General features: G+C 39.0%; 1 protein-coding gene across 5 annotated transcripts in view; it reads left to right on the top strand.

The window, feature by feature from the left end:
• PLCE1 (phospholipase C epsilon 1) overlaps positions 1 to 24,719 on the top strand; it is a 139,574-nt gene extending 114,855 nt beyond the window's left edge. For 3 of the 5 annotated variants that reach the window (XM_041460928.1, XM_041460930.1, XM_041460932.1), the window contains 18 exons: positions 149 to 256; positions 971 to 1,087; positions 1,170 to 1,328; positions 2,330 to 2,453; positions 3,757 to 3,798; positions 4,561 to 4,685; positions 5,298 to 5,415; positions 9,624 to 9,755; positions 10,877 to 11,167; positions 11,937 to 12,100; positions 13,002 to 13,263; positions 14,145 to 14,263; positions 15,302 to 15,430; positions 16,162 to 16,371; positions 18,169 to 18,330; positions 18,483 to 18,701; positions 19,431 to 19,642; positions 20,746 to 24,719. In XM_041460928.1, the coding sequence (XP_041316862.1) occupies positions 149 to 256; positions 971 to 1,087; positions 1,170 to 1,328; positions 2,330 to 2,453; positions 3,757 to 3,798; positions 4,561 to 4,685; positions 5,298 to 5,415; positions 9,624 to 9,755; positions 10,877 to 11,167; positions 11,937 to 12,100; positions 13,002 to 13,263; positions 14,145 to 14,263; positions 15,302 to 15,430; positions 16,162 to 16,371; positions 18,169 to 18,330; positions 18,483 to 18,701; positions 19,431 to 19,610 (2,661 nt within the window). In that variant the 3' untranslated portion in view covers positions 19,611 to 19,642; positions 20,746 to 24,719. The remainder of the gene's footprint in view (positions 1 to 148; positions 257 to 970; positions 1,088 to 1,169; positions 1,329 to 2,329; positions 2,454 to 3,756; positions 3,799 to 4,560; positions 4,686 to 5,297; positions 5,416 to 9,623; positions 9,756 to 10,876; positions 11,168 to 11,936; positions 12,101 to 13,001; positions 13,264 to 14,144; positions 14,264 to 15,301; positions 15,431 to 16,161; positions 16,372 to 18,168; positions 18,331 to 18,482; positions 18,702 to 19,430; positions 19,643 to 20,745) is intronic. The other 2 variants (XM_041460929.1, XM_041460931.1) reach the window with 1 other exon arrangement.
• The last annotated feature ends 318 nt before the right edge of the window (positions 24,720 to 25,037 follow it).

The raw sequence follows: 25,037 nt of genomic DNA on the forward strand, positions 1-25,037 counted from the left end.
CCATGGGCTGTTCACTTCACAGAGATTGCTCTTTCCAGCAATTTTGCTGATTCACTGGACTTTCATTCAGCTCTGCAATGTCTGTCTTCTGCTTTGATGTCATGATACTGCAGTTTAGATGTGCTTACACTGTTCAATTGCATTATAGGTTCTTTTACAAGGCTGCAGAAGTGTAGAATTGGACTGCTGGGATGGTGATGATGGGATGCCTATCATTTATCATGGGCACACTCTTACTACAAAGATCTCTTTTAAGGTATGCTGGTAATTGCATGTAGAAACAAAAAAAAATGGGAAGTTATTTTTTTTCTGTAATGAAGGGGAAAAAAATTGCCTACTAGAAAAATACAAATTTTCTAATGGGCTAAATTAGAATATAAACTATAGATTATGTCAGACATTAAATTCTCAGTGGTAAATATGCTTTCAAGCTAGTTTTTGTAGCACATGTAGTGTAATTTTCTGTCTTTTTGTTGGTACCTAAGTAACAAAAGTAGGTGTTACCACTTGTGTTGTAACAAGATGCCAGCTTGCTTTGAAAGCACAGAGTGGCCTCTTCCTTCTTACAGAGGAAAGCAGACCTCTCCCTGTTGCTCTGATTTTTTAAGATTTTCTAAGCCTTCTGATGTTTACATTCTTGTTATGAACTTTCTCACACACTTTATGTAAATAACTTATTGTTTTGCATTCTTTTATGGAAGAGGAGAAGTTTGATGGACTGTTGGTTTGTCCAGTGTCATTGGAGAGGTGGCACTTTCACCCTCCAATCCACTGTCACTTTTGGAAATCTGTCAATGTTAGAGTTAGAAATTAAAAAGTCCCTTTTTGCCTTGAAAAGAGCAACATGTCCGCGTCATGTTATTTCATGTCCTATCCCAGGACATCTCCCCTCCCAGCTAGCAGTAGGTTAACTGAGAGCTGCAGAATGCTGCCATGTTCTTTCAATGGCCTCTCTCTCTCTCCCTGGCAGGAGGTGGTGGAAGCCATCGATCGCAACGCGTTCATCACCTCGGACATGCCGGTCATCATCTCCATAGAGAACCACTGCTCGCTGCCCCAGCAGCGCAAGATGGCCGAGATCTTCAAGGTAGGCTGTCCACTGCCAGCGGGTGTTCCAAGCACGAGCCCTGGGGTTTTCCATAATACATCACCTGTTCTTGATATTTCAGAATGTGTTTGGAGATAAGTTGGTGACAAAGTTTTTATTTGAGAGTGACTTTTCTGACGATCCCATGTTGCCTTCCCCTGGCCAACTGAGAAGAAAAATCCTGCTTAAAAACAAGAAGCTGAAAGCCCATCAAACACCAGTGGATATATTGAAACAAAAGGTATAGTCCTTTCTTAAGAGCAAGCAGAAAGACCCAGCTCTTGTTAGAAATCGTTCATTTGTGTTTGAAATTTTTGCTAATTCCAATGTACCACAGAATAGTCTAATGCACATGCATGCTTGAATAACTCACAGTGGATTGCAGTGCTTTCAAATAAGTAGACAACACATATAGTAAATTATAGCTACAGCTTAAGTTAATTTTAGTGTCTATTAATTTTATAAAACTTCATAATATTATGATTAACACCACATGCTCTGCATGACAAACATAAATGAATCTTTTTCTCTGTAGTTTTAACATTTACTGCTCATGTTTATTGAGAAATAGTCATTGAGTATATGTGTGTATTTACAGTATGTAGTAATTTTTGGTAGAGTTCTGCTTTGTTTCTTTTTTCAAATGTAAGCCAGTCAAATACTCTTTTTTTTAATTGACTTTTTGTGGGAGACTCTGCTACTCAAATAGTGTTTATTCCCATGTGGGAATTTTTTTGATTTCTAAAATTTAGGGCTGCATCTCAAGTAGCCTCAATCTAATAATGTCTATGGTTAGTCAGCAGTTCAGTTGAATCCTTGAAAACTAATTGCCATTACTCAAAATGTAAACACAATTGCATTAGACTTAAATTATTGTTATCAGATGAGTAAATCACATTGATCATGCCAGTATATGGATAATTTCCATCTTTTGAAAAAGTATTTAACTGTTTCTGAAACAGCATATCTCAGGCTGGAAAAAGGCAGTCTTGAATGATGTGCAACTTTGACATTTTTCCATAATTAATTAGGTTTCATATCTTAATAAGTGCTTTTCTTGCAACATGAGTTCTCTTTATGTTCAAACCCCTAAAGTGGTATTTTAGCATGATCTTAACAATCTTACTTATTTCTCACTTGATATATTCAGTGCTTTCATTGACACAAAACAAGATACGAACATGAAAACTCTTTTTCTCTTTAAAGTGCTTAGCAGTGATGTAGTAAGTGTTTCTGTTGTAGGCTCACCAGCTGGCACATTTGCAAGCACAGGCTAGCAACGGTGCTAGCAACCCCACACCTACCAATGAAGAGGAAGAAGATGAAGAGGATGAATATGACTATGACTATGAATCTCTCTCTGATGGTAACTATATTTATTTCTTTGTTTGTTTGTTACAGTGCTTTTGTTAGAACTGTGGTAATAAGACGTGAATCTTCTAGCTCAGGCATGAGCTGGGTAAGCAGTGTCCTTGCACGAGTCTGAAAAGGCTGAAATTCTTCAACTGGTAGAGAAGAGGACTGAGGGGTGAATTGGAAGCAGGTTTACTAAGTCATGAAGCACAGAATGTTACTTGTTAGATCTAGCAGGTGCTCAGTAAAACAAGTGGAAGATCAGTCTAAAATAGGTAAAATATTTGTTTGTGCAGCTGGTAGTAAACTTCTGGAATGTGCTGCCATGGAAAATTGCAGAGCCAAATGGCATCAGCATATTTACAAAAGGATTGGACAAATTCCTGAAGAGATGTATAAGCAACTGTTATTGGTAGCAGTATTTGGTCCAACATCCCTATGATTCAGTGATTGTGATTGCTGGGGTGGTGATTAGTGGCTGGTTGCTCTGTTGCCACTATCAGCAAGAGAATACTGGGCTAGATGGACAACTGGTCTGACACAGCTGGAGATGTTCTCCTGAGTGAACAGTGAAGTGCTTCACTCACTGCACTTTTCATTCTGGTGAGGACCCATTTAAGTTCTAGGTGCCATGTTCACAGAAGATCTAAGGCTCGAGATGTCCTGCAGCACAGGACTTCTTTCCAGGTGGTCTCTTGTTTACATTACTTGCTCCTGTGTTTAGTGATTTTAAAAATAGTCACAAAATTAACAAATGCAGTTCAAGACTTGACGCTGCTTGTGGAATAGCAATGTTATTTATGAGTTTGATGTCAATACTGCTTTTAGTTGCATTTTGCCTGAAAGTTGGCCTAGCTGGCTACTTGAGCATACTCTTTGTGAGCAACAGGGTGGAGATGCTGTAGATGTAAATTGCAGTGGAAACTCAAATCTTTGCTAACAGATTTGCCATGAAAATTTGGCAAACTGATTGCAGTAAGTGACTTTTTAGCACTGTTCTAGTTAAGAGAAGGTTTGAAAAATCTGAAGCTAGTAAGAAACACACCTTCCAGTATGTGAAGGAATCTGCAGCATGGTTTACTACTTTATTACAATGATTATTCTTTGAAGTCTTTAATTATCTTAATATTTTGTTAAAACTAATCTAAATAATGGTCTGTAAACTTTCTAAAAGAGATTCAGTTTTATTTTTCTTACCAATACATTTTTTTTGTGTAAGGCTAATAGTTTTACAACTGACACTTACTTTTCATTTCTCTGACTCTAAATCTTAATTCCCTTTACTCTTATTCCCTCTCTGACTCGTTTCCCTGTAGCTGATGTCCTTAATGCTTCTCCTGCTCCTAACAGCCAGGAAGGTAAAAGCCACTTGGTTGAGCATTTTAACTGCATGAAATCAGCACTGCATCTTCAGCCTGTTCAATGTGACAGTGTGAATATATAGTTTCTACTTCATATTATAAATGCAAGCAGATATTCTTGTATGGCATTGTTAACTGGGCAGGAACTGTTAGAAGCCTGCATGTGTGACACTTGTTATGCATAAAAAGAATATGGTCAAAGCATCAGGATTATCAGGAATAAATTGAAACCATTCCTTTTGTGACAACTGCAGCATTTTGGTCCAGAATTACCACATCATTATTAGGCATACTGTTCTCTGAAAAATATGTAGCTTTGAAGAGGTATTTCTACAGATGTAAAACATATTTGTGCATGGTGAAAGTAAGGAGAGGAAAGCCAAAAATCGCTGTACAAAATGTTTACATATTTGATGGGCTTAATTGTGCTTTGGTCTTTGGCATTTTTTTTTCATTCAGGAATATCAGTTGTTTTCAGATGGCAAACTTAATTCATTAGATTGTTTGGTTTTAAAGATCTTCTGAGCACAAAAGGATGGGCTTTAAAGGAAAGGCTGTGTCTTAACCAAACCCAGGCATTAAATTTTTAAATAGAAGGTTACTACTAGAGGATGATGCTCTGACCAGTAAATGCATTATTTTAGCATCTGATTATTCGTATAAGATTCACAACACTGTCCACAAGTATTGTTAATTCAAATTAAATTTCCAGTTGAAATTGTTTGGCTTTATGTTTATTAAAATCTCGTTAATTTTTAGATAATATTCTTGAAGATCGACCTGAGAATAAATTATCAAGTGATAAACTGCAGTTTGAATATAATGAAGAGACTGCCAAACGACTAAAGAAGGCTGATTGTGCTACTTACAATAATAAAGGAAAGGTAGTTCTGCTTTTTTCCTCTTTCTTCTCAGCTGCACTTTTATATTTAACCAGGTTCAAACAGTTTAGGTAACTGAGACATCAGATAGCAAATGCACTTAATGAAGGGAAACAATAGGAAGCATGGAAAGACACCAGAGAAAATAGCCAAAGTAGAACAAATGCTCAATATACTGTTCAAGAAAAGTCCTCAGAGGTTATAGTATATATAGGCTGCTTGGCTGAAAATTAATATTGATGGAACTGATTTCATCTGAATCTTCAGCATCTTTATGCTACAAAATAAGTTTAAAATACTGCACTAAATATCAGATAATCAAGCATCTCTTATTAAATCATCTGAAAAAAGAACCAGTGTATTGTAGATTCTTCTCAACATGGATGTGTTTTGTCTCAATGTTTGCAGAACTGACTGAATAAGGTTTTTACACATTACTGCAGAATCAGTAGCAGGTATTGATCAGAAATGTGCACGTGGGAGGGAGATATGTTAGGTAAGAAGAGAAATCATATAGGAAGAAAGAGGTGAAATATTTCAAAGACATAAGTAAGATATGCAAGAGTTCTTCTACATTCAGTAATATTATTAAATGTTCTTGGTGTTATCACTCAGGTTTACGACATGGAGCTGGGTGAAGAATTCTATCTTCCACAGAATAAGAAGGAAAGCAGACAAATAGCCCCAGAGCTATCAGATCTTGTCATTTACTGTCAAGCTGTAAAGTTCCCGGGTAAGTGCACTGCCCTGTTTTATTGCTTTAAGCTTTCTAATTCCTGGAGACATTATGTTTATGTTTTGAATTAGTTTGAAGTAGTCGAGGAGGTTCGTTCTTCATGATTTGGTAGTCTCCATAATAGCAGCTCCTGGCTGAGAAGTAGTGTTCATAAATTATGTGAATACATACTGTTTGTCATATTAAAATGTTTACAAAAGTGAAATTTGCCAGTCTTCACAACTTAGACAACTGCTTCACTGCCAAATGCCAGATGACAGAAAGCTTTATCTTAAGAGCTCTGAGTTTCCATGTAAGGACTTACTGAATTAAGAAGGAAAATATTCTTAAGGCCTTGAAGGTAGAGTGTGTCACATTTCTTTAAGTGACCTTTGTTTAGTGTGTTCACCTTTGCCTATAGCTGCATTTTCTGTTCTTTCCCAAGTGGACAGGAGAGGAGCCATTTGCAAGGGTAAAGCACCTTTTCATAGGGTGGGTAAGGGCAGCTGCTTGCACACTCTCACTCAGTCTTCATGGAAGCAGTTATGGAAATCAGAGAATCTTCTTCTGTACAGTAGGAAGAATAACTTTTGCAGAGAAGAAGAGAGGGAGTAACTGAAGAGATCACTAACAGGCACTTGCTCCGTACTGAAATATGAGGTTGGGTATATTTTGGCTCATACTATGTACATAAATACTTTTAAATTGAGAATTTATTGTTTATTGATATGTTTTATGTTTTGAATGAAAAATCTGTTCTTTAGTGGAATGGTTCTCTGTGGAAAAGTTAGCAATTCTGCCAAATCATGATCTTACACAAACAGAACTATAATCAGATTAGAGAAGCTAACCAAACATAAAATAGTGTCAAATAGGCAAGATAAACATGCTGAAAAATGGACAGACATTCTTTTATAATCTTCTATAACTTTAAAAATTGTAGGTGTCACTTGTAAAAATAATGACTTCTAAATATCCAAATCTGATACTCTTTTTAATGAAAGCTGCAATGAGATATCTTTCAAGTAAAATATTTTCTTTTAAAGAAAGGTATTCAAGATTAAATGGGGATAGTTTGGGCTGTTCCAAGCATTTTGACACATAAAAAATTCTGATGGTCTAAGAAAAGTTAGAAGTATTTAATTTTTAATGTAATACTGGTTATTAAAGAAATACCTTCTTTCCTTCTCAGATTTTTTCCTCTTGCTTTAAAGGGATCATGAATAGAACAATTAAGAATATTATCTCCTTTCACAGATGAACACATAAAACTGTAGAAATTACTTTTCCAACAAATTTTGTCTCCTTTGAGAAAAATACTGCCTTCTCTGAGGGAATTTAGGCTTGCATGGCCACCATGCCACTGCCTGGGTTCCTCTGCTCAGCTGGAGGGCACAGATGTGGTGCAGTGCCTTACCCAGTATTGCCCATGAATGATGGGAACAAGGCTGCTCGATCCATGGCTGTGCAGCTCTAGTGCCTGTGTTCCTAACCAGCTCAGAAAATGCAGGAGTTTTGGAAATAGGGAGAGTAGGATTCATGTCAGTGTCTGATTAATGGTGCAAATACTTTATTTCTTCTGTCTTCATATAATTTTGTTCTGTGTTTACATTTGCCTACATCCCTGAATGTTAATCACTGATTGTGACTATAAAAAAGGACAAGGACCATAATGTTCACTTACCCTAACCTGCTGGGTAACACAGACTTGCCTAAGTGTTCCCTGGTCAAAACAGAATTTGTCATGTGGAGAAAATAACATTTCTTGTTTATAAAACCTCTGGTAACGAGGAACCCACCATGGCTCTTCTTGCTTCTGTGCTCTTTGACCTTACAGTCCTTGCTTAACTTGAATTCCAGTATGTTGGATATTGCACCATTATCTGAAAGGCTGGAGGTGTGTTCTCTTGGGTCACCCAAGCTGAGGGCAGTGGAGCACCCCTGAGCACTGCTGCTGGCACATGGCTCATCACCTTGGTGCTGAGATCCTTACAGAATGAGTAGAAAAACTGAGTACATAAGAGCAGGATTTGCACACTCAAGTGGAGGGAGCAGGGAGCCATCTGCGCTCACCAGCATGAAATTGTCACCATCTCCATCATATCAGATTATCTGCCCCTATAGAATCACTTCCCAAGAAATTAAAGTGAACATAAAAAGGGGCACCCTGCATATAAAAATGCTGTAAATTCCCTTTTAAGGTCTGCAAACCTGCAGACTTTCTGTTGGTCAGAAACACATGGTGAGAAGGTGGCAATTACAGTTTAACCTTTCCGTTAGTATGGGGAGAGGGAGAAGGGCAGGGAAGCTTGCAGTCCTCTGGATTAAGTCCAGAAGCAGAAAGCACTGTGCTTATATTTAACACATGAGATGGGCACTAAATTCTGTAACTCGAAGAGTATGGCGCTGAGGTTCTAGGGAAACACAAAACATTTACTCTGGCACTGTGGTAGTACAATAGGATTTATGTACAGTATGGTGGGATCGGAGCTGATCCTACTTTGACCAGAGAGTTGGACCAGATGACTTCCATATCCTTGTCAACCTCTATTATTTTGTGATTTGATGATTCTGTGAATTGATAAAGCTATATTTTGAAGTCAAGTTTAAATTTGAGTGAAAAATGGAGCTTGTCTGTGGGAAGAGGTGTGTAACATGTAAAGCATGGCAGGGACTGAAAGGAAGCTGCCAGCTGCAGTGTACCCCCTGGCCATCATGCTGGGTTGTCAGCCCTGGGGCTCTGCACTGCACTCTGGTGATTTATGAGGTTAGTTTGTTTCCTCAGTGACTGTCTCCACAACAGGACTTTGAAACTGGATCTTACTTGCCAAATCCATTTGATCCATTGAAAACTGCGTTTAAACAGTGCTGGAAGCAGAGAGTGCATAACTCCTCATTCTTCTAGTCAATTCATATTCCTTGATCCCAGTTTCTACCATCTTCTGTGGTTTACGTGTATGCTTTGGCCCAAAGAGACAATACATCTCCAACGTGGAAAACATTTATGTATGTTCTGAATTTGACTAATCCAAGCAGTTCCATTGAAACTGTGTGCATAATTTTAGTAAGTACATGTACACATGCCTTGAAGATTGAGAGCTGAAAATTTGCAGCTGTGGGCAGACTTCAATCACAAGAGGCCAATGCATCCTCTCTGTGATTTACATTTGTATTTGAAATATTAGTATTAAATCCAGAGCTGTCTTTAGGCAGGTGTGAATTGATGTGAATTAATGTGGAAAGTTTTAGGAGCAGCAGTTAGGCACATAACACTGCATTTGCTTTGTTACATTCTATATCACAAATACATCTTGGGTTTCTGAGAGCATCCCACATCTCACTGCTGTGGGTGTCAGAATAATTATTGTGCACTTTAATTCTGATATGCTTTGTGCTCTCTCCAAGCCAACAGAAAGAAATTGTCCTTAAGTGGGATTAAGTCTGTTTACTTCACCAGGATTCAGGTCATGACTTTTAATTATTATGTTTCTAGAATGCACAAGTGTGAATAATAGTTATACTAGAGCTTTCCAGCTCCACTCCTAGTACGTATTGGACATTAAGTATGTAATGGATTTTGCACACTTGACTGTATTTACCAACACTGAAATACAAATAAACAGAAGAAGAGGACTCTGAAAACATTTTTTTCAAGTTAAACTGTTTAACCAAGAGCATTTGGACATATATTTATTATATTATATCTTTAAATCATAATCTTGCATTTATTTAATTATGTAGGTATTGTAACATAGATGAATTCCATTATATTCACTACTGTGCAGATTTATGGCTTTTGTAGAAAAGATTTTTATTTTTTTAAATTATTCCTAGGATGAATACATTGGGACTGTTACTGCAGATTTTTTTAGTATCAGTTTGGATCATTTAGTAATTTGAGAGAAAGCCTTTACCTTCTTGAAGCCAAAAAGTAAAATGGAGAAAAGTTATATCACAGAGAGAGAATTGTTTCATATGGGTTTCGCTATACATAAGTGCATACATATATGCATTATACATAAAACCATACGTAATATATACATATATAAAAGTGTGTATTTATTTAAAGATGTTAAAATTAAATTGTGGAGAAAAATACACTGCTTGTCCTGTGTGCTATATAACAGAAGTATTCATGCCTTTGAAAATAATGTAAAATATGGTGGAAAATGTCTTGCCCTCTTGGTCATGTTTTTGGCTCATTTATTTTACATTTATGGGAACAGGCTTGTCAACTCTAAACCCATCTGGCTCTAGCAGAGGAAAAGAAAGAAAAAGCAGGAAGTCCATTTTTGGCAACAATCCTGGCAGGCTGAGCCCTGGGGAGTCAGCTGCTCTTGCCAAAGCATCTGGAAAAGGTAAAGTTAGCATCTTCTTTCACCAGTCACGTGGAATGACACTGTAATCCAACACATGTACCAGACCAAGTTGTTAAAGATCAAATACTTTGCAGTGTGTAAAACCTTAAACTTTGGAATGGTTTTCATTAGCACAGCAGCTATTACAGTACCACTATTACAACTGTAGTGGTGAGTGTGGAATATTAGGATTACTTGATCAGAAATATGATGACCCTAATTCATAAACAGTTCAAAACTAATGTACATTTTAAGTATCTGAAAGTTTATATTTTTTAAGATGTAAGTGAATATTGTCAAAGTACAAATGAAAGCCGGGACTGTTGGGCTAGTCCAGGAAAGAATTTTTATTGTCTGAAATAGAATTCAGCGGCCTGAAATTCAGACAAGTCCGAATGCTTAATTGTGCAAATTAGACTCTGCAGGTGATTCAGTTTGTGAACCTGGAAATTGTGCCTCTGCCTGTGAACAGATGTAAAGAAATACAAAGAAAGTACAGGAAAGGTTCTGGAGCAGGTATAAGACCCAGATCCCCTGCCTTTCAAGTGACTGCCATAAAGAGATATTTTGAACTCATTTTCTAGCCCAGAGAGGGTTGTATTTCTTGCAGCCCAAGGGCATGACTGCAGCAGACAGGAGAGATTTCCTTCTAGAGGCCAGTGTCCTAAAAGTGAGGAAGTGTGGTGCCTAATTCTAAAGCACATTAGTATTTTGCTGCCTTTTCCCCCTAACTTTTGCAGTCTCTGTAGACTGTCTATCTGGAAAGTTAGCACATGGCTTTTAGTCTTGCCTCTCTTCTTCATGTGAAATGTATAAATGAGAAGAAGGGAATTTTATTCCTTAATTTATTCAGGCAAATGCCAATTAGGTATATATTTATGAAAGTGTTTGTTAGCACATCTAATCATGGTATTATTTCAATACTTGGACATTGTGTTTCCTCTCATGGATTCTCTTACTGTTTGAGAAGGACTGTGACACTTGCCCTGAGTAGTGTCATTTTTCAGGATCACCTTTTTCTACCATAACCAAAGCACACACACATACTCCACTAGAAAACATTGCATTTTTGGAGCCTCTGGACCTGCAGCTGTACCTTGAGGGCACCGTTTATTTTCCAGGTCCTTTTGATGCGATGCGGCAGACCTGGGAAGATCCTTGCTCTCCTTACAGCTCTCCAGCCTCCCTCAGTGCCATCATAAGGACTCCCAAGTGCTACCACATCTCGTCCCTGAACGAGAACGCTGCCAAGCGGCTCTGCAGGCGCTATTCCCAGAAGCTGATCCAGCACACCACCTGCCAGCTCCTGAGGACCTACCCCGCTGCCACGCGCATCGACTCCTCCAACCCCCACCCGCTGATCTTCTGGCTCCACGGGGTGCAGCTCGTGGCTCTGAACTACCAAACAGACGGTAAGGCTACACAAACCCACGTTTTAATACGTTGGAAATGTGATAGGAGTTCTTAAGTTGTGAATTTGTATTTTCCCTGTTTACTTTTCCCGGCTCTCCCAAGGGGACCTTCCTGTACCTGCATCCCAGCCACAAGCAGGTTCATCCCACAACAGTCTGGTCCTTGAGAGCAGTGACCTGAGAGTCCAGGAGCTTTATGCCAATGCACCAGGTTCCCTGATAACCCAGAGGTGCCTGGACAGCAACGCTTCCATTTTTATTTTATTGCTGAAGGTTGTTTTTTTTTTTCCCAGTTCAAGTAACTGTTATCCCTTTCTGATAATTGCAAGCATAAAAAGGTACTGAACTATTTTTCACTTAGAAGTGCTACCTTAGATGCTGGTTTAATGTTGATCAAAACGTTTTTTGAATATTTGTTATCCTATCTTGTGTTCCTTCACATTTTCCATGGGGGATCCATTAGGTCATCTACAGTGCTCTTTCATTATGCATTTCAGGACACGTTCCTGGAAACTTCCCAGAGAACTGTTGTAGGCAAGCCCTACAGCTCAATAAAGACAATGGAAAGGAAAACAATGAACTGTTCTTAGAGTTTTGTGTAATTACTGGATAGATTGGACACATAAATCACAGATAGTTCTGAAAACCAAATAGTACATAACTAAATTGATTTTTAAAAAGATACTTCAAACATGACTTTGTCTTCACTGTTACAGTTTTTCCACTGTACCATTGCTTTCTGTCAGTTTTGGCTGCCTTAATTTCACAGATCTTCCACTGCAACTCAATGCAGCAATGTTTGAGGCCAACGGTGGCTGTGGATATGTCCTGAAACCCCCAGTTCTGTGGGATAAAAATTGCTCAATGTACCAGCATTTTTGTCCATTGGAAAGAGACCTTGATAATAAGGAGCCAGCTATATATTCTTTAACAGTAAGTACATGAAAAGGGAATTTCATACAGGCAAACAGATAGAAGTAGACAGTATGCAACTACAGTCTTTAACGAGCATTACAGTCACACTCCTAAATGAAAAGACTGAATCTTTAAATTTTGCTTCCAAAGCAACATTTAGCCTAACTAACAGAAATTGGAGAGGAAAGGATCAAAGATTTGTCTTTATGTCATTGTATTGGCTGATTTGTATCCATAGTTACTTCCCCTGTTTCCTTCACAGTATTTGTTGAAACTCAGTCCTGAAAGCATTTTCCCTGGGACTACACAATTCTATAAAATTACACATGTGCCTTGATTTGTTCACATTTGTGAACACTTGGAAAGCTGCACAAAAAGCCATTATGAAAAGCTGTATTGAAATCTTGAAAAAATATTTTTTTGAAAGTCATATAACAAGATATATAATTCATGGATTTTTGGCCAAGAAAATGTACTTTCAGAAGCTAGTCCTTTCCAGGAAATGTGTCAGAAAAGTGAAATTCATAAGAATCAGAATTTTCCCAGCTGTGGTAATTGCACACTTAATTCTTGTGTTGTGTATGCCAAAGCAAGCCAGAGCTCAGTGCCATCACCCCAGAGTGATGGAGAAGAAAATGTGATCCTTTTTGACTACATTACTGGTACCTTCATTGTGGATTAATGTTCAGATGCCTTGAACAGTTGTATAGTGTGTTTTTTCAGAGGAAAGTTACCATAGCAGTGGTGTTGGGGATGTGGGATGGTTGAGGGAGCTCTGCTTTTGAACTTACTGCCCTGGCAATCACAAAAGCGAGTGTTGTAAAACTGTGCTTAGGGGCGTGCCGAGCAGCATTTAGCTCAGGATGATGACAGCAGAGGGATTACTCCACTAATTATTCTCTGTGCTCCTCGGCTGCAGATCGTGTCTGGCCAGAACGTTTGCCCCAGCAACAGCACGGGCAGCCCCTGCATCGAGATCGACGTGCTGGGGATGCCCCTGGACAGCTGCCACTTCCGCACGAAGCCCATCCACCGCAACACGCTCAACCCCATGTGGAACGAGCAGTTCCTTTTCCGCGTTCACTTCGAAGATCTGGTCTTTCTCCGCTTTGCGGTTGTTGAAAACAACTGCTCAGCTGTAACAGCTCAGAGGATCATTCCCCTGAAAGCGCTGAAGAGAGGTACGGTATAGCTCGTGGTGGCACCCTAAGCCAGAATGGTCCGGCAGGTTCCTGGGTTGAATCCTTCCAGAGGGAAATTTTTAATCAGTTGCATTTTCCTAGAGACAGGGAGCAAATACCAGACAGCACACCACGGCCTGGCAGTACAGTGCTGATCTGAGACTCCCGGGAGCTGGCAGCTGCCCCAGTGGCTTGTAGAAAGTCCGATGCTGTGCTCTTGTGGGGGCTGGGCCATGTGGTACACACCTGCTCCCATGCTGAGGGTGCTCCTGAGCTGTGTTCTCCAGGAGACTGGCTGCTCCCTTAGGAAGTTTGGAGGGGTTTCACTCCTGCCTTGTCCTTTGCCCAAGAAACTGCTGCAACAGCTGATCACTGTGCAGAGGAAAATTGCATTTCTCACAGCCATGGCTGGAGGGGAGTCGGAGAAAGGGTGAAAAAAAGGGAGAGATCAGGAAAGATCACTGTGACACCTGGGGGAGAGAGTTTCCATGTTGCCAGTAGCTCTTTTACACTTGCTTTGTGCCACTTTAATGTCACACAACTGTCTGGGTTGGCATGTGAGGAGATTTGGTCATACACATACGTTTTCCAATGAGAATTTGACCTTGCTTCATTCATGTTCTGATGTTCAGATATTTTATGTATAATATTATTGAATATTATGGTAAAACAAAGGCAGGTTGCTCTATGAGCCACTCAGCAGTAGGATTTGTGTTGTACACCCTGTTGTACAGAGTGTTAATGCAGTGTTATTAGAGTGCTTCAAATCCTACCTGTGTGGCAAAGTGTAGCTATAAAAACAGTAAATTTGAGTTTTCCATTTATGAGACTTGTGTCCTAGGATGTGGCAAAGTATTTACAGAAGGATTTTTCCTCTTTAGGCTACAGACATGTCCAGCTCCATAACCTACACAATGAAACATTAGAAATTTCCAGTTTGTTCATAAACAGTCGGAGAATGGAAGAAAGTCCCTCTGGAAACACTCTGCCTGCATCTATGGTAATTTATTTTTTGTTTGTGTGTGTGAATTACCTTCTTTTTTTTTTTTTTTTTTTTTTGCTTTGGTGGAAGTAAGGTTATCCCACCTGGATAAAACTGTGGGAAGGTAAATCTTTTCAAAGTCTGGCTCCTCTGCTGTAGTTAGGTATAGAACAAGAAATGTGCTCCTCAACTGGGGGAATGTGGATGAGCAGTCAGGTTCAGTGCAGCCTCATGCATTCCTTCATGCATGAATTGTAAACAAAGCATTTGAGACCAAAAAAAAAAAAAAAAGGAAGATGAAAATTACCAACAACTTTGAAATAGTGAGAATAAAATTGATTTCTGTTACAAGAAAAGATGAACTCTGTGGTTCCATAAATACATACAGATTTATATATGTGTGTGCACATCCATGTTTATATGTGCAGATATGTATACATATGTACAGGTGTCTGTATATCTAAAAATATGCATGCATAGATGTGATTTTTGTTTAAAAGCCCTTATTGTTAGGTTACCTGGGTTACTTGTGTTTTCGCAACTTTAGACATGTATTTTATAATTTTGCTTACTCCTTAAGTGTCAGCTCCTTCTGAGCTCCTGTGTGCAGCAGATGTGTTGCAGATATTACCTCCTGTGAGTACATGCCAAACTGGTATCTTGGTGAATTACTAGGGTAGAAAGGAAGAACAAAGAGTTTGGAGGTTAAAACAAAGTTATAGCTTTTTGTCCAGTAATCTGTGTGCTGAATCCAAATATTTGAGCTCAGCCAGAATGGGGAATGAGTGCTGGAGGTTGGCCCTTTGTCCAGTGGTAGTTTACCTATTCCCTCTGGAAAACTTCCTTTTTCCCTTCAGCTTCAAGATACGATGGAGGCTTTTGGAGGGGTTGTTGGGGTTTTTAGATGCCTCAATCCGTAATGGAAGGAAGAGCCGTGTATGAACTGAACAGCTTTGCTTTGTCAATGCCCTCACGACTTGTGTTTCTTTTAAGCAACCTAGAAATAACATGCCTGTGTAAAAACGTCCAGTAACCTGTTGAATGTTGTCTGAACAGTTGTTTAGCGTGGGAGAAAGGAAAGCTGCCGTGACTTACAAAGTGACAGTTCATGGAATTCCAGGCCCAGAGCCTTTCACTGTTTTCAGTGTAAGTGCAGGGACCACGGCTGCACAGCTGCTCCATCAGGTGAGCTTCCTGCTGAACTGCAGACTCTTCATTGCCAGAATCCACACTAACATCCTGCTGGACCTCTGTCTCCCTGCACTTCTCACACACAGGGTCGTTGTAGTTCATTCATCACAGCAAGGGTGCTGTTAGAAATGCATTGCTGTGGAATTAATTACACAGCAAACACAGAATATAAGCAGTGGAATTTTCCCAATCTTGGCTTCAGAGAATGAGTTTATAATCTTAGAACATATTCCCTATTAGTATTTTAATATTTGAGCATATGCAGATGAGAAAAACAATCTCTCTAGTCAATGGGTGCAGTGGGTTCTCCTTACACCAAAGGCAAACATTTCTGCACAATTCTTTGAACAGAGAGTAAAAGTTAGAGGGCTAAGTTCATGAGTAGAAAAACCAGTTAACTCAGCAGGGATTGTTATTCTAGCAGTGGGAAAAGACTGTACTGTCCTGGGATTATGTATAAATTTTCTGGCCAGCCAAAAGGGACCGAAATAAGCTTAAATAGTACTGCCTTGTCTGGAATAGTTGAACTGCTTGGCTGGGCTAAAGAGAACAGGACATTACCCTGGAGTAAAATATCTGAATAATAAATAGCACATCAGAAATCCTGCCTGCACTGTCAGAATAGTTACTGATTCTTAAAGCTTCCTTATTCATTCTCATTTATAACTACTAATTATGCTGTGTTTATATTTAGCATTCTAATTGTTGTGTGTTGTCTGTCTTAGCTCTTGGCTACCATAAAAGGCACCGGGTCATGCGCTGCAGACTATTTTCTGATGGAAGAGAAAAGTTTTATATCAAAAGAAAAGAGTGAATGCAGAAAGCCACCATTCCAGAGAGTGATTGGTCCTGAAGAAGGGCTAGTGCAGCTTTTAAACAGTTGGTTCCCAGAAGAAGGATATGTTGGAAGAATTATCTTTAAAACTCGAGAGGAAGTAAGTCTGTTTTAGATAAATTATTATTTACAAAAGTAGCTAAAAATAGCTCTTAGGATCATGAAACAAAAGGGTGCAGTATTTGTTTCTCTACTTGGTGAGTAATGTCAATGCTGTGTGCATTATTTAAAAACAAACTTAACTCTTGAGTGAGCAGCACAGATTTATACACGTGTGTGACACCAACTGGACCTCCCTGAGCTCCAGTATCAGCTGTGTGGTGTTTATTCATTATGGCTCTGTCACCAGTTCAGTGACTCTGTTTGGAGTGATAGTTCTAATTTAATACAAATCTAGATTATGCCATGATAGGAAATTAATATAAAGATAATAGTTAATACCACAGATAGCAGAACGCCAGAAAACTACCATCACTTTAGCTGGCAGCAATTTATCCTCTGTCTAGAAAAATTAGAAAAAAATTTAATATTAAAGAATAAATCTAAAAGCCTCAAAGGATGATTAAATTATCAATTATAAGCTAAAATAATGAAATAGGTGATTTCTTTTAATTTAAAGGAGGAAGATTACCTCAGTTTACACTATGAGCAAAGCATCTACAGCTTAAAATATGCTAGTGCCCAGGCTGGTGAGACAGAGACAAAAAACGCAGGAGAAAGACACTTAATGATCCCATTTTCAGAGGCACTTTCTTTGGTCAGTTAGGCAAATAAAAATGCTTGCTTAGTACACAGATTTTGCATATATATATATGTATATATGTATATATACATGTGTGTGTACATGTATGTGACAGAGGTGCTCTGGTATACTTCAAACTGAAAAAAATGTATTTTTGGTTATTTTGACAGAACTTTTGATAAAGCTTCGGTTTGACAAATTGCTATTATTTTACACAGGTCCACATTTTGGTTTCCTTTATATCTAATCTTTGGAACAAAAATGAAAAGGTAGAAATTTGTTTGTGGAAATAGTAGCCTACTGAATTCCACTGACTGCAGCACCTGCCTCTGTCAGTGTATGCTGCCACATGTGTCCTGCCAAGCCCCATTCCTTCAGAAAATGGGTAAAAATCTGCCTTAGCATGTATGAAAATTATGCTGTTGTTCTGTCCTGTTATGTGAGTACCTCAAAGCATGATTCATAATTTTGAGCCTTTCTGCAGGCAGGCAGCACCTGAGAGCTTGGAATGAAGCTGCAAATCAGAATGGAAAAACAAGGAGCAGGTCCAGTGACAGGGTGCAATACACAGCCCATATTTACAGCTTATGAATCCAAGCTGTGTTCCAGATGTTCCAATGCTCTGGACAGAAATGCATTCTCTGAGAGAAGGTTCAAGGAGGAATAGTCTAAAATCTGCAGTAGTCACTGAAAAGGGAGAGAGAAACACACAGCCTTCCTCTTGCTCTACATCACAGGAAGATGTTCGCTCAGATTCTGGCTCTCTAAATTCTTTCGGCTTTAGTGCAAGGACGGGAAGGAAAAGAACCCTTTCTACCATCCATCGTACTGGCACCATTACATGACAAAACATCATTTTATATACATAAGGGAATGATTTCAGGGACCATTTTTGTGAAATGTGATGCTGTGCTAACACCTCCATTCTTCACCTACTATGAAAGGTATTTCAGGTATCGATTTTAGAAAACACGGGTATTTACTAGCATTATTATTAGCAATAGTGGGTTGTCAAACCTTTCTTACAATGCATTTAACAAAATGGAGCTGAGGCAACTGCAGTCTCCAATTTCCATGTAATAAAACCCTTGTGTGACCACCAGCTATTAGTTACCTCTCTTAAGTAAATGAATTTGTCTATCATTTTCTCTGTAGAATTTAAATGAGAGAAATGTCTTTCAAGAAGCAAAGGAAGAAGCAGCCATCAGCTCTGAGGATGACAGCTTCTTTGTTCAGGTGCATGATGTCTCCCCAGAGCAACCACGCACCGTGATCAAAGCTCCACGCCTCAGCACGGCTCAGGATGTCATACAGCAGGTAAAGGCGTGTGCCCACCTCAGCATGTGGGCTGGAAGCTGGTTTCAAACAAGCTACAGTGGGATTTGTTCTCAGCACTAGCTGAGGAATTGGTTTGGTAACCTGAATCTGAGGGAATGCCTTTTTTGTTTTGTTTTTCTGTTTTTAAACAGACTCTCTGCAAAGCCAAATACTCCTACAGCATTTTGAGCAATCCAAACCCAAGTGATTATGTGCTCTTGGAAGAGGTGACTAAAGAGCCAGCAAACAAAAAGTCCTCAACATCTAAACCATCTCAGAGGATTCTCTCTGATCAAGAGTGTGTGTTTCAGGCCCAAAGCAAGTGGAAGGGAGCGGGAAAATTTATCCTTAAGCTCAAGGAACAGGTTCAGGTAAAAGATGCAATACTTGGCAGCAGATGTTACAGATGGTGTGTGATCAGCTTAATGGGAACCTGCTTTCCATGCAAGGCAGACACAGCTGGCATGAAGGCAGGTGGAGAAGACAGACTACAGAAAAAAGCAATTTTCCTCTTTTCTCTGAACCTCCCTTACATACTCGTTTGCAAAACTGCATCAGTTACATTCAGCAATACGATTCCCTCACAGCCTGCAAATCCAGAGCAACCTTTACCTGCTGCCAGCTTTCTGTTTCTCAAAACCTTCTGGCTGTGCATGCCATGTTCCCTGTCATAATAAAGGACCATTCAAATGGGCAGAACCTAAAAGCTTCTGGAATAAAGTCCCCTTTATTCCTGGCCAGTGAAAAAGTTGTTCTGTTGCTTTATCTCAGGCTTTAAAAAATGGCAAGAATGAAGTACATGCCTGCTGGGAGAAGGAGCTGCGTTCTCCTTCCCAGCAAACACCACCAACCCACAGCTGCTGTTGCTGTAAAGTAACTCTATTATAAGCACAGATTACCACATTTGCTAACAATGCATAATTTTTAATTAATTTATTCAGAACAATCAGAAGGAAGTGCCTGGATGAAAGCACAGCCATACTGAATTCCTAAAGGGAGGCCTGCTCAGCAGTATATCAGGTGTTTTCATATTCATTCCTTATTTCCCAGCGAACAAGCAGCTGTTAAACCACCTCTATGATCTTTTTTAATTTTTCCAGGCAGCACGAGATGACAAGAGGAAAGGCATCTCCTTCACCAGTGAACTGAAGAAGCTGACCAAGTCAAGTAAGCAGTACCGGGGCTTGGTGTCGTCCGCGCTGCCGGCGCTGTCAGACAGTCCCCAGGCCAGGGAGGACAGAGCCGCCTGCGCCTTGGCCTTCAGTGACATCTTGGAATAGTCCCAGCCGCTGCCACGGCAGGGGCTGCTCAGGTATGAGACACCGAGCCCAGGCCTGAGCAGGCTTTCAGTGCAGCATCCTCAGAGGATTCCTGCTTCCAAGCTGTAGCTGAGCAAACCAAGTGAGGTACAAGGACTGCCAGAATGATCCATAAAAGCCTCATACACTGGTGTATGAGGCACGATGACATCAGGAAGGTCTCCGAGTGAACCAGAATGGTGGAGTTTCACCCACTTTCTCTGTCCATTTAACCCAAAATGTTGCATCCCAGTTGATTTTGCAGTACTCATTTTTATCAACAATTGTGCTTAAATAGCAGTGTTCTGTTGCTCTTTTGCTCTGGGCCACAGCAAATGGAAGTCAGCAGTAGAGCTTTTATTGTTTTTTATTATGTCCAGATAATAAAATCATAAGGATTGGTGATCTCTTTTTTAGCTAGCACAAGTTTATAGTGTTAATTTCTGTCTCTGGAAATTTTGGCAGAAATGTTTAAACATTTACACTATCCTTTCTGTATCTCTTCAGTTTCTTCCATCTTGCTTGACTTCAAACAACTGAAATACACAACAAAGACTGTCCCATTTATATGGAGACAGTGAGTGCCACTTGCCCAGCACTGTACACTAACCAGACACTTGCACCGTGCTACTACAGCACTGTGACAGCAGCTGGGAAGTTGCAGCTCACTGCAAATGAAATCTTTTTCAGTATTGAGTATCCCACCTCACAGATGGCCAATTTAAGATTACTTTTTTTTTCCTGTATGCATCTAATTATTAAAGCATTATTTGAGGTGCACTGTAATGCTGCTGCTAAGTCACTAAATTAACAGAATTCAATCACTTCTGTGATTTCATTTGTTGTTCATCTTGTTTTCATTTGCAAGGTATTTCAAATAGGAAGGGATTAATTTGATAGCTTATTTCCAGGCTGCTATAAACCCCCTAATGTATTAGAACAATCTGAATTCAAGGAAAGCAAAGTAAATTTTGGGAAAATCAGAGTCACTTTCCCTCTTCTGCATTTGGTTGGGTTTTTGTTTTGCTGGGGTTTTGTTGTGTTTTCTTGGGGTTTTTCTCCTTTTTTTTTTTCTGAAAGCCCAATGTGGAATTTACATGACTGAATCCTTCTGCAGTGCCTTTGAAGGATCCTGCTGTGGACTGAACTGGTTGGAACTGTGTGCCCTGTGCTACAGATGCTTAATCCAGACAATGCTGCTGGATTAACATCCAGACTCTGGGAATCCTAAATGGGATACTGTAGATGGGAAAGATGCCTGTCAGCTCTTGGAAGATTCCTCTCTTCCTGTTTCTTCACATCTGCAGATTCTCCATAGGCGGATGGAGAAGTTTTCTTGGACTGTATGTTGTAAACAAACACGTGTCATCACCCTCCCCTTTTTAAACAAAAGATAATTTTAGCTTGTTGCCTCTAAGGAATCAGAAGGCAGAGAACCAGAGAGGTTTTTTATGTGTATTATATTAAAATAACGCACTTTTACCGACGATTACTGTTAAACACTGTGTTAAGTGATTGTAAAGAGATTTAAATATACTGTAACTTCCTTTGCATATCTGTTTAACTTCGGTGAATATACACGAAACACTCAAAATTATTTATGGTTTATCTACATTAACAAAATAATGTACAATAGCTGAGTACTCCTTACTGGTAGTGAGACCTTGGCAAGGAACAACATTTTCTTCTTATAAATTTTAGTTTTCCAGGCTTGTGTTTAAAGAAAGAATATTTATTATCATGTTTCAAGGTACATGCCATTGTATAGTATATTTATCATATACTACTTTTTAGAAAATGCAGATTTTTTTTTTATCTTTCTCTGGATTTAGAGAAAAAAAATATTAGAACTTTTCTGGTTCTTTCTTTTCAGCACAAGATGTTTAATAGCCAGTACTGACCAAATTCAAAACAATGCATTAATAAGTGTAATTAACATTTCAAAATTTTGAATTCAAACCACATTTTTCCATGTAGTCAGGAACTGTCTTTTTACTTGTCTGTTAAACCCAGAGAGTATAAAGAACTTTACACTCTAACTCTTGACAATTCTGTTTACATAGAAACACTGTTGTGAAGTTTTACGTGTGCTGAATTCATCTTTTGTTATCTAAGTTAGTTATGGTAGTCTCTTTTTTTTTTTCCTCCATGGGAGTTACTGATGTTTTTAGTTGTTTAAAATAATCCATTACAGGGGCACAAATTAAACAACTGCTGCCATCAGCCATCCCTTTGATCTCCCACAAGAAATGTGTCTGTGGGGAACAAACTGCTCTGCACGTGTTTTTGTTTCACTAGAGGAAAGAAGTTACGGGCAGTGGTCTCATGACAGCTAATGCACCCCCCCCCCATCATGAATTAGAAAATTAAATAAAAGAAAATAAAGTTATTGACTGGCATATAAACAAGCAGACAGAACCTGCATTCTGTCACCAGAAACTATGAAGTCTTTCACTATACACGACAGAAAATGCCTATAAAGTAGCCACTTACCAAAGCAAAAAAGTGCCCTCTTGAGGTCACTTCCAGCTTTTAGAAAAATAACCACAGACACACAAAAAAGTCAAATTTCTCAGTGGCATGTCCTCACAGAGGCCATGCCCTTCCCATTGCTCATCTTTCACAATAGTTAAGTTTTGAATTTACGTACCAAATCAGCATTTTACAAATCAGCAACATGACCCCCAGCCAGCTCAGCCTGTCACTCCTTACCAGGTCCAACAGTAGCAGCCCCTGTGAGGGACGTGCTCCCTCCACACCCTGCCCAAGGAAAGGACTGAGCCTGAGCAAAATCTTAAGTGACAACTTACACATAGTTCTGTATGCATAGTTTGCTGTGGAATACTTTGGAATTACTGGGAAATACATCAACCTTCTGCACAGTTCAACTAATGTAAATTTTTTTAAATGTTACCTTCATTCTGTAATTTTAACACTGTAGCAGTTTGATGTCACTGAGAAATTTTTCTTTCTGGTGTTTTTGTGGCATTTTAAAAGCAATGCTTAATGTCCTGTAGTTTGCCCTTACCTGTTTAGCTGTTTGTTGATGTGGTGTTTTGGGGGTTTTTTATCTTTAGCAGCTCTGAAAATTCTTAATATCGCCTGTAGTATCACATTAGGCTGGCAGACACCCTTGCTAATTAGCTGGATTCAACATAGAAAGTTCTTATACCCTTGTTGTCATCCACTAGTGCTTTTCTGTCACATAGATATAAAAACAAAAAAAAAATCATGGGGAAGCAAAGGGGACATCAGTAGTCATGTCATATTGTGCACCACAGACCTAACACTAGCCTGAAGTCTTGTGGGCATTTAAAATCAGCAGTTTTGTACTATTTCTGCTAACACAATTTAGCAGTGGGAATAGCTTCTTAATCTAAGTATCTTGATCAATCAATCACAGTCAAAACCTCCTTTGTCTGCTGTTCATCACAGTGAAAGAGAACAGCAAAATACTTGGCTTTTTATTTAGAAACCCTAACTTTGTAGGCCTGTAGACATCGGGAATTGTGTAAGGCTAATGAACCTGCTCCAGTATTTTCATTAAAGTACATGCATCACTTAATTTAAACTTTAGGTATTGGTAAATATCCAGGTAAACTTTTCTTGGTGAAACATGATACACTTTGGAGTGAATTTGGGAAAGAATTGCAGTGCCCTTCCTCTTGTTGGTTCAAAGCAGTGGAAATTCAATACCACTTGAAGCATTAAAGAGCAAGGGGGAGTTGTTAACTTTTGTGAAAGCCCAGTTAAAGACTTTTCATGTGCTAAGTTGTTATGCTAATAGGAATGTTTATTCTGTTTAGCCACAGTTTTTGTTTCTGCAGGAATCTGTCCACACATTCCTATGACAAAACTGACAAAATAACTTTGTCCTTTTCCATGCTTCTGGGTGAGTATGGACATCAATTAGGAAAATACATTTATTTTTACATTACAAACTATTTACAGGAAGCAGCTTCCAGGATAAAGTTTGAAAGAAAGGAATGTAAATAATCAACATCTTCCAGAAACATGTAGTCTCTGAGCAGTAGCAGGCCTTGCACTGCACACTTTTCAGGTGGAAATCTCCTGCTTCTCCTGCTGCATTGCCTATTGGACACAAAACACGAAAGTATTTTATTCTGTACTATTTAAAAACTGCTCCTTTTCTGTCAATTTCTTACCTTTTCCTGTGCAGCACGTGGTGCTGGCAGTGTGTGACTGTAAGGGCCAAAAGCTGGGCAGTCCCAGCTCCTGTGTGCGTGCAGAGCTCTCTGCTTGTGGGAATTGCGGCACTCCAGGAGCTGCTTCCTCCACCGCCCAAAGGGCTTCCTGCTTCTGGCTCCCTGACCCCAGCAAGAGCGGTCAGAACACCAAAAAATACTATCTCAGTTTTTGGTTTTTTAAGCCTAGTGACACTTTTTTCCTTGCTCACAAATATTACTAGGTGAGGTGTCTGAATAGCTGCTTTTAGGAAGGTGTCTGCTTCTAGACCTCACAGGCTTTTGAGAATTAAACACTTCAACACAGAAGCATCCAAATATTTCAAGAACACTTTCTCTTACATTCACAGTTTGTTTTCAAAAAGAGAAAACTTTGCTAGTAGCTTTACAGGCTAAGTCTGCAGCTTCTGAAACTCAACTATCTGTTCTGCTCTTCAATTGCTTCAATTAACATCTGGTTTTTAATCACTGGCTGTTACTATTCCACTATAAAACTCAGTTTACTTTTAGGGTAGCCCACTAAATGTACCAATGGTGGCAATTTTTTCCTGTCTGTGATAAAAATTTTGTAACTTAAATAGTGATAGACATTTGGCAGAGTTAGCAAATTAAGCACAAAAATAAATAGCAGTAAATAGATTTTGCTCCAATAGATGTATAAGCTCTTTCAGAATGACGTGTACAGTTGTCTTCCTCTGCCTCTTCAAGCATGTCAAAATATTCTGACAATGCAACATCACTATGTGCCAGTCTTTATATGTTTGGAAACTCTGTAAAATGAACAATTTTAGAAGTGACTTTTCCACCTGGACTGTTTTCTCTCTGCTGACTTGAATAAACTGTATTTGTATATGTTGTAAAAAAATAAATGGTTTAAGATGTTGAACCTTTGTTTTTGCCTTCCTGAACTGACAAAGGTAGTGACAAATGGCCCCCTTGGAATTTTGTAGAATTTAAATCACATCTGTATTTGCAAACACTTAACAAGTAAAGTAAAATGAACTACTGAAAATCAATGGGAATGACAGCCCAAGCAGACAGAAACGTGTGTAACCACCAGTATTAGGCATGCAGGTTTGTAAATATAATATAATACATAGGTATTTTATATGTATAATATAATACATAGGTATTTTATATGTATAATACATAGGTATTTTGTAATCCCTTAATACACAGACGTCTGTTCCAAAATGTTTGTAAA

The sequence above is a fragment of the Pyrgilauda ruficollis genome, unplaced genomic scaffold (assembly GCF_017590135.1).
Source record: "Pyrgilauda ruficollis isolate IOZ18807 unplaced genomic scaffold, ASM1759013v1 scaffold15, whole genome shotgun sequence".
Lineage (NCBI taxonomy): Eukaryota > Metazoa > Chordata > Aves > Passeriformes > Passeridae > Pyrgilauda > Pyrgilauda ruficollis.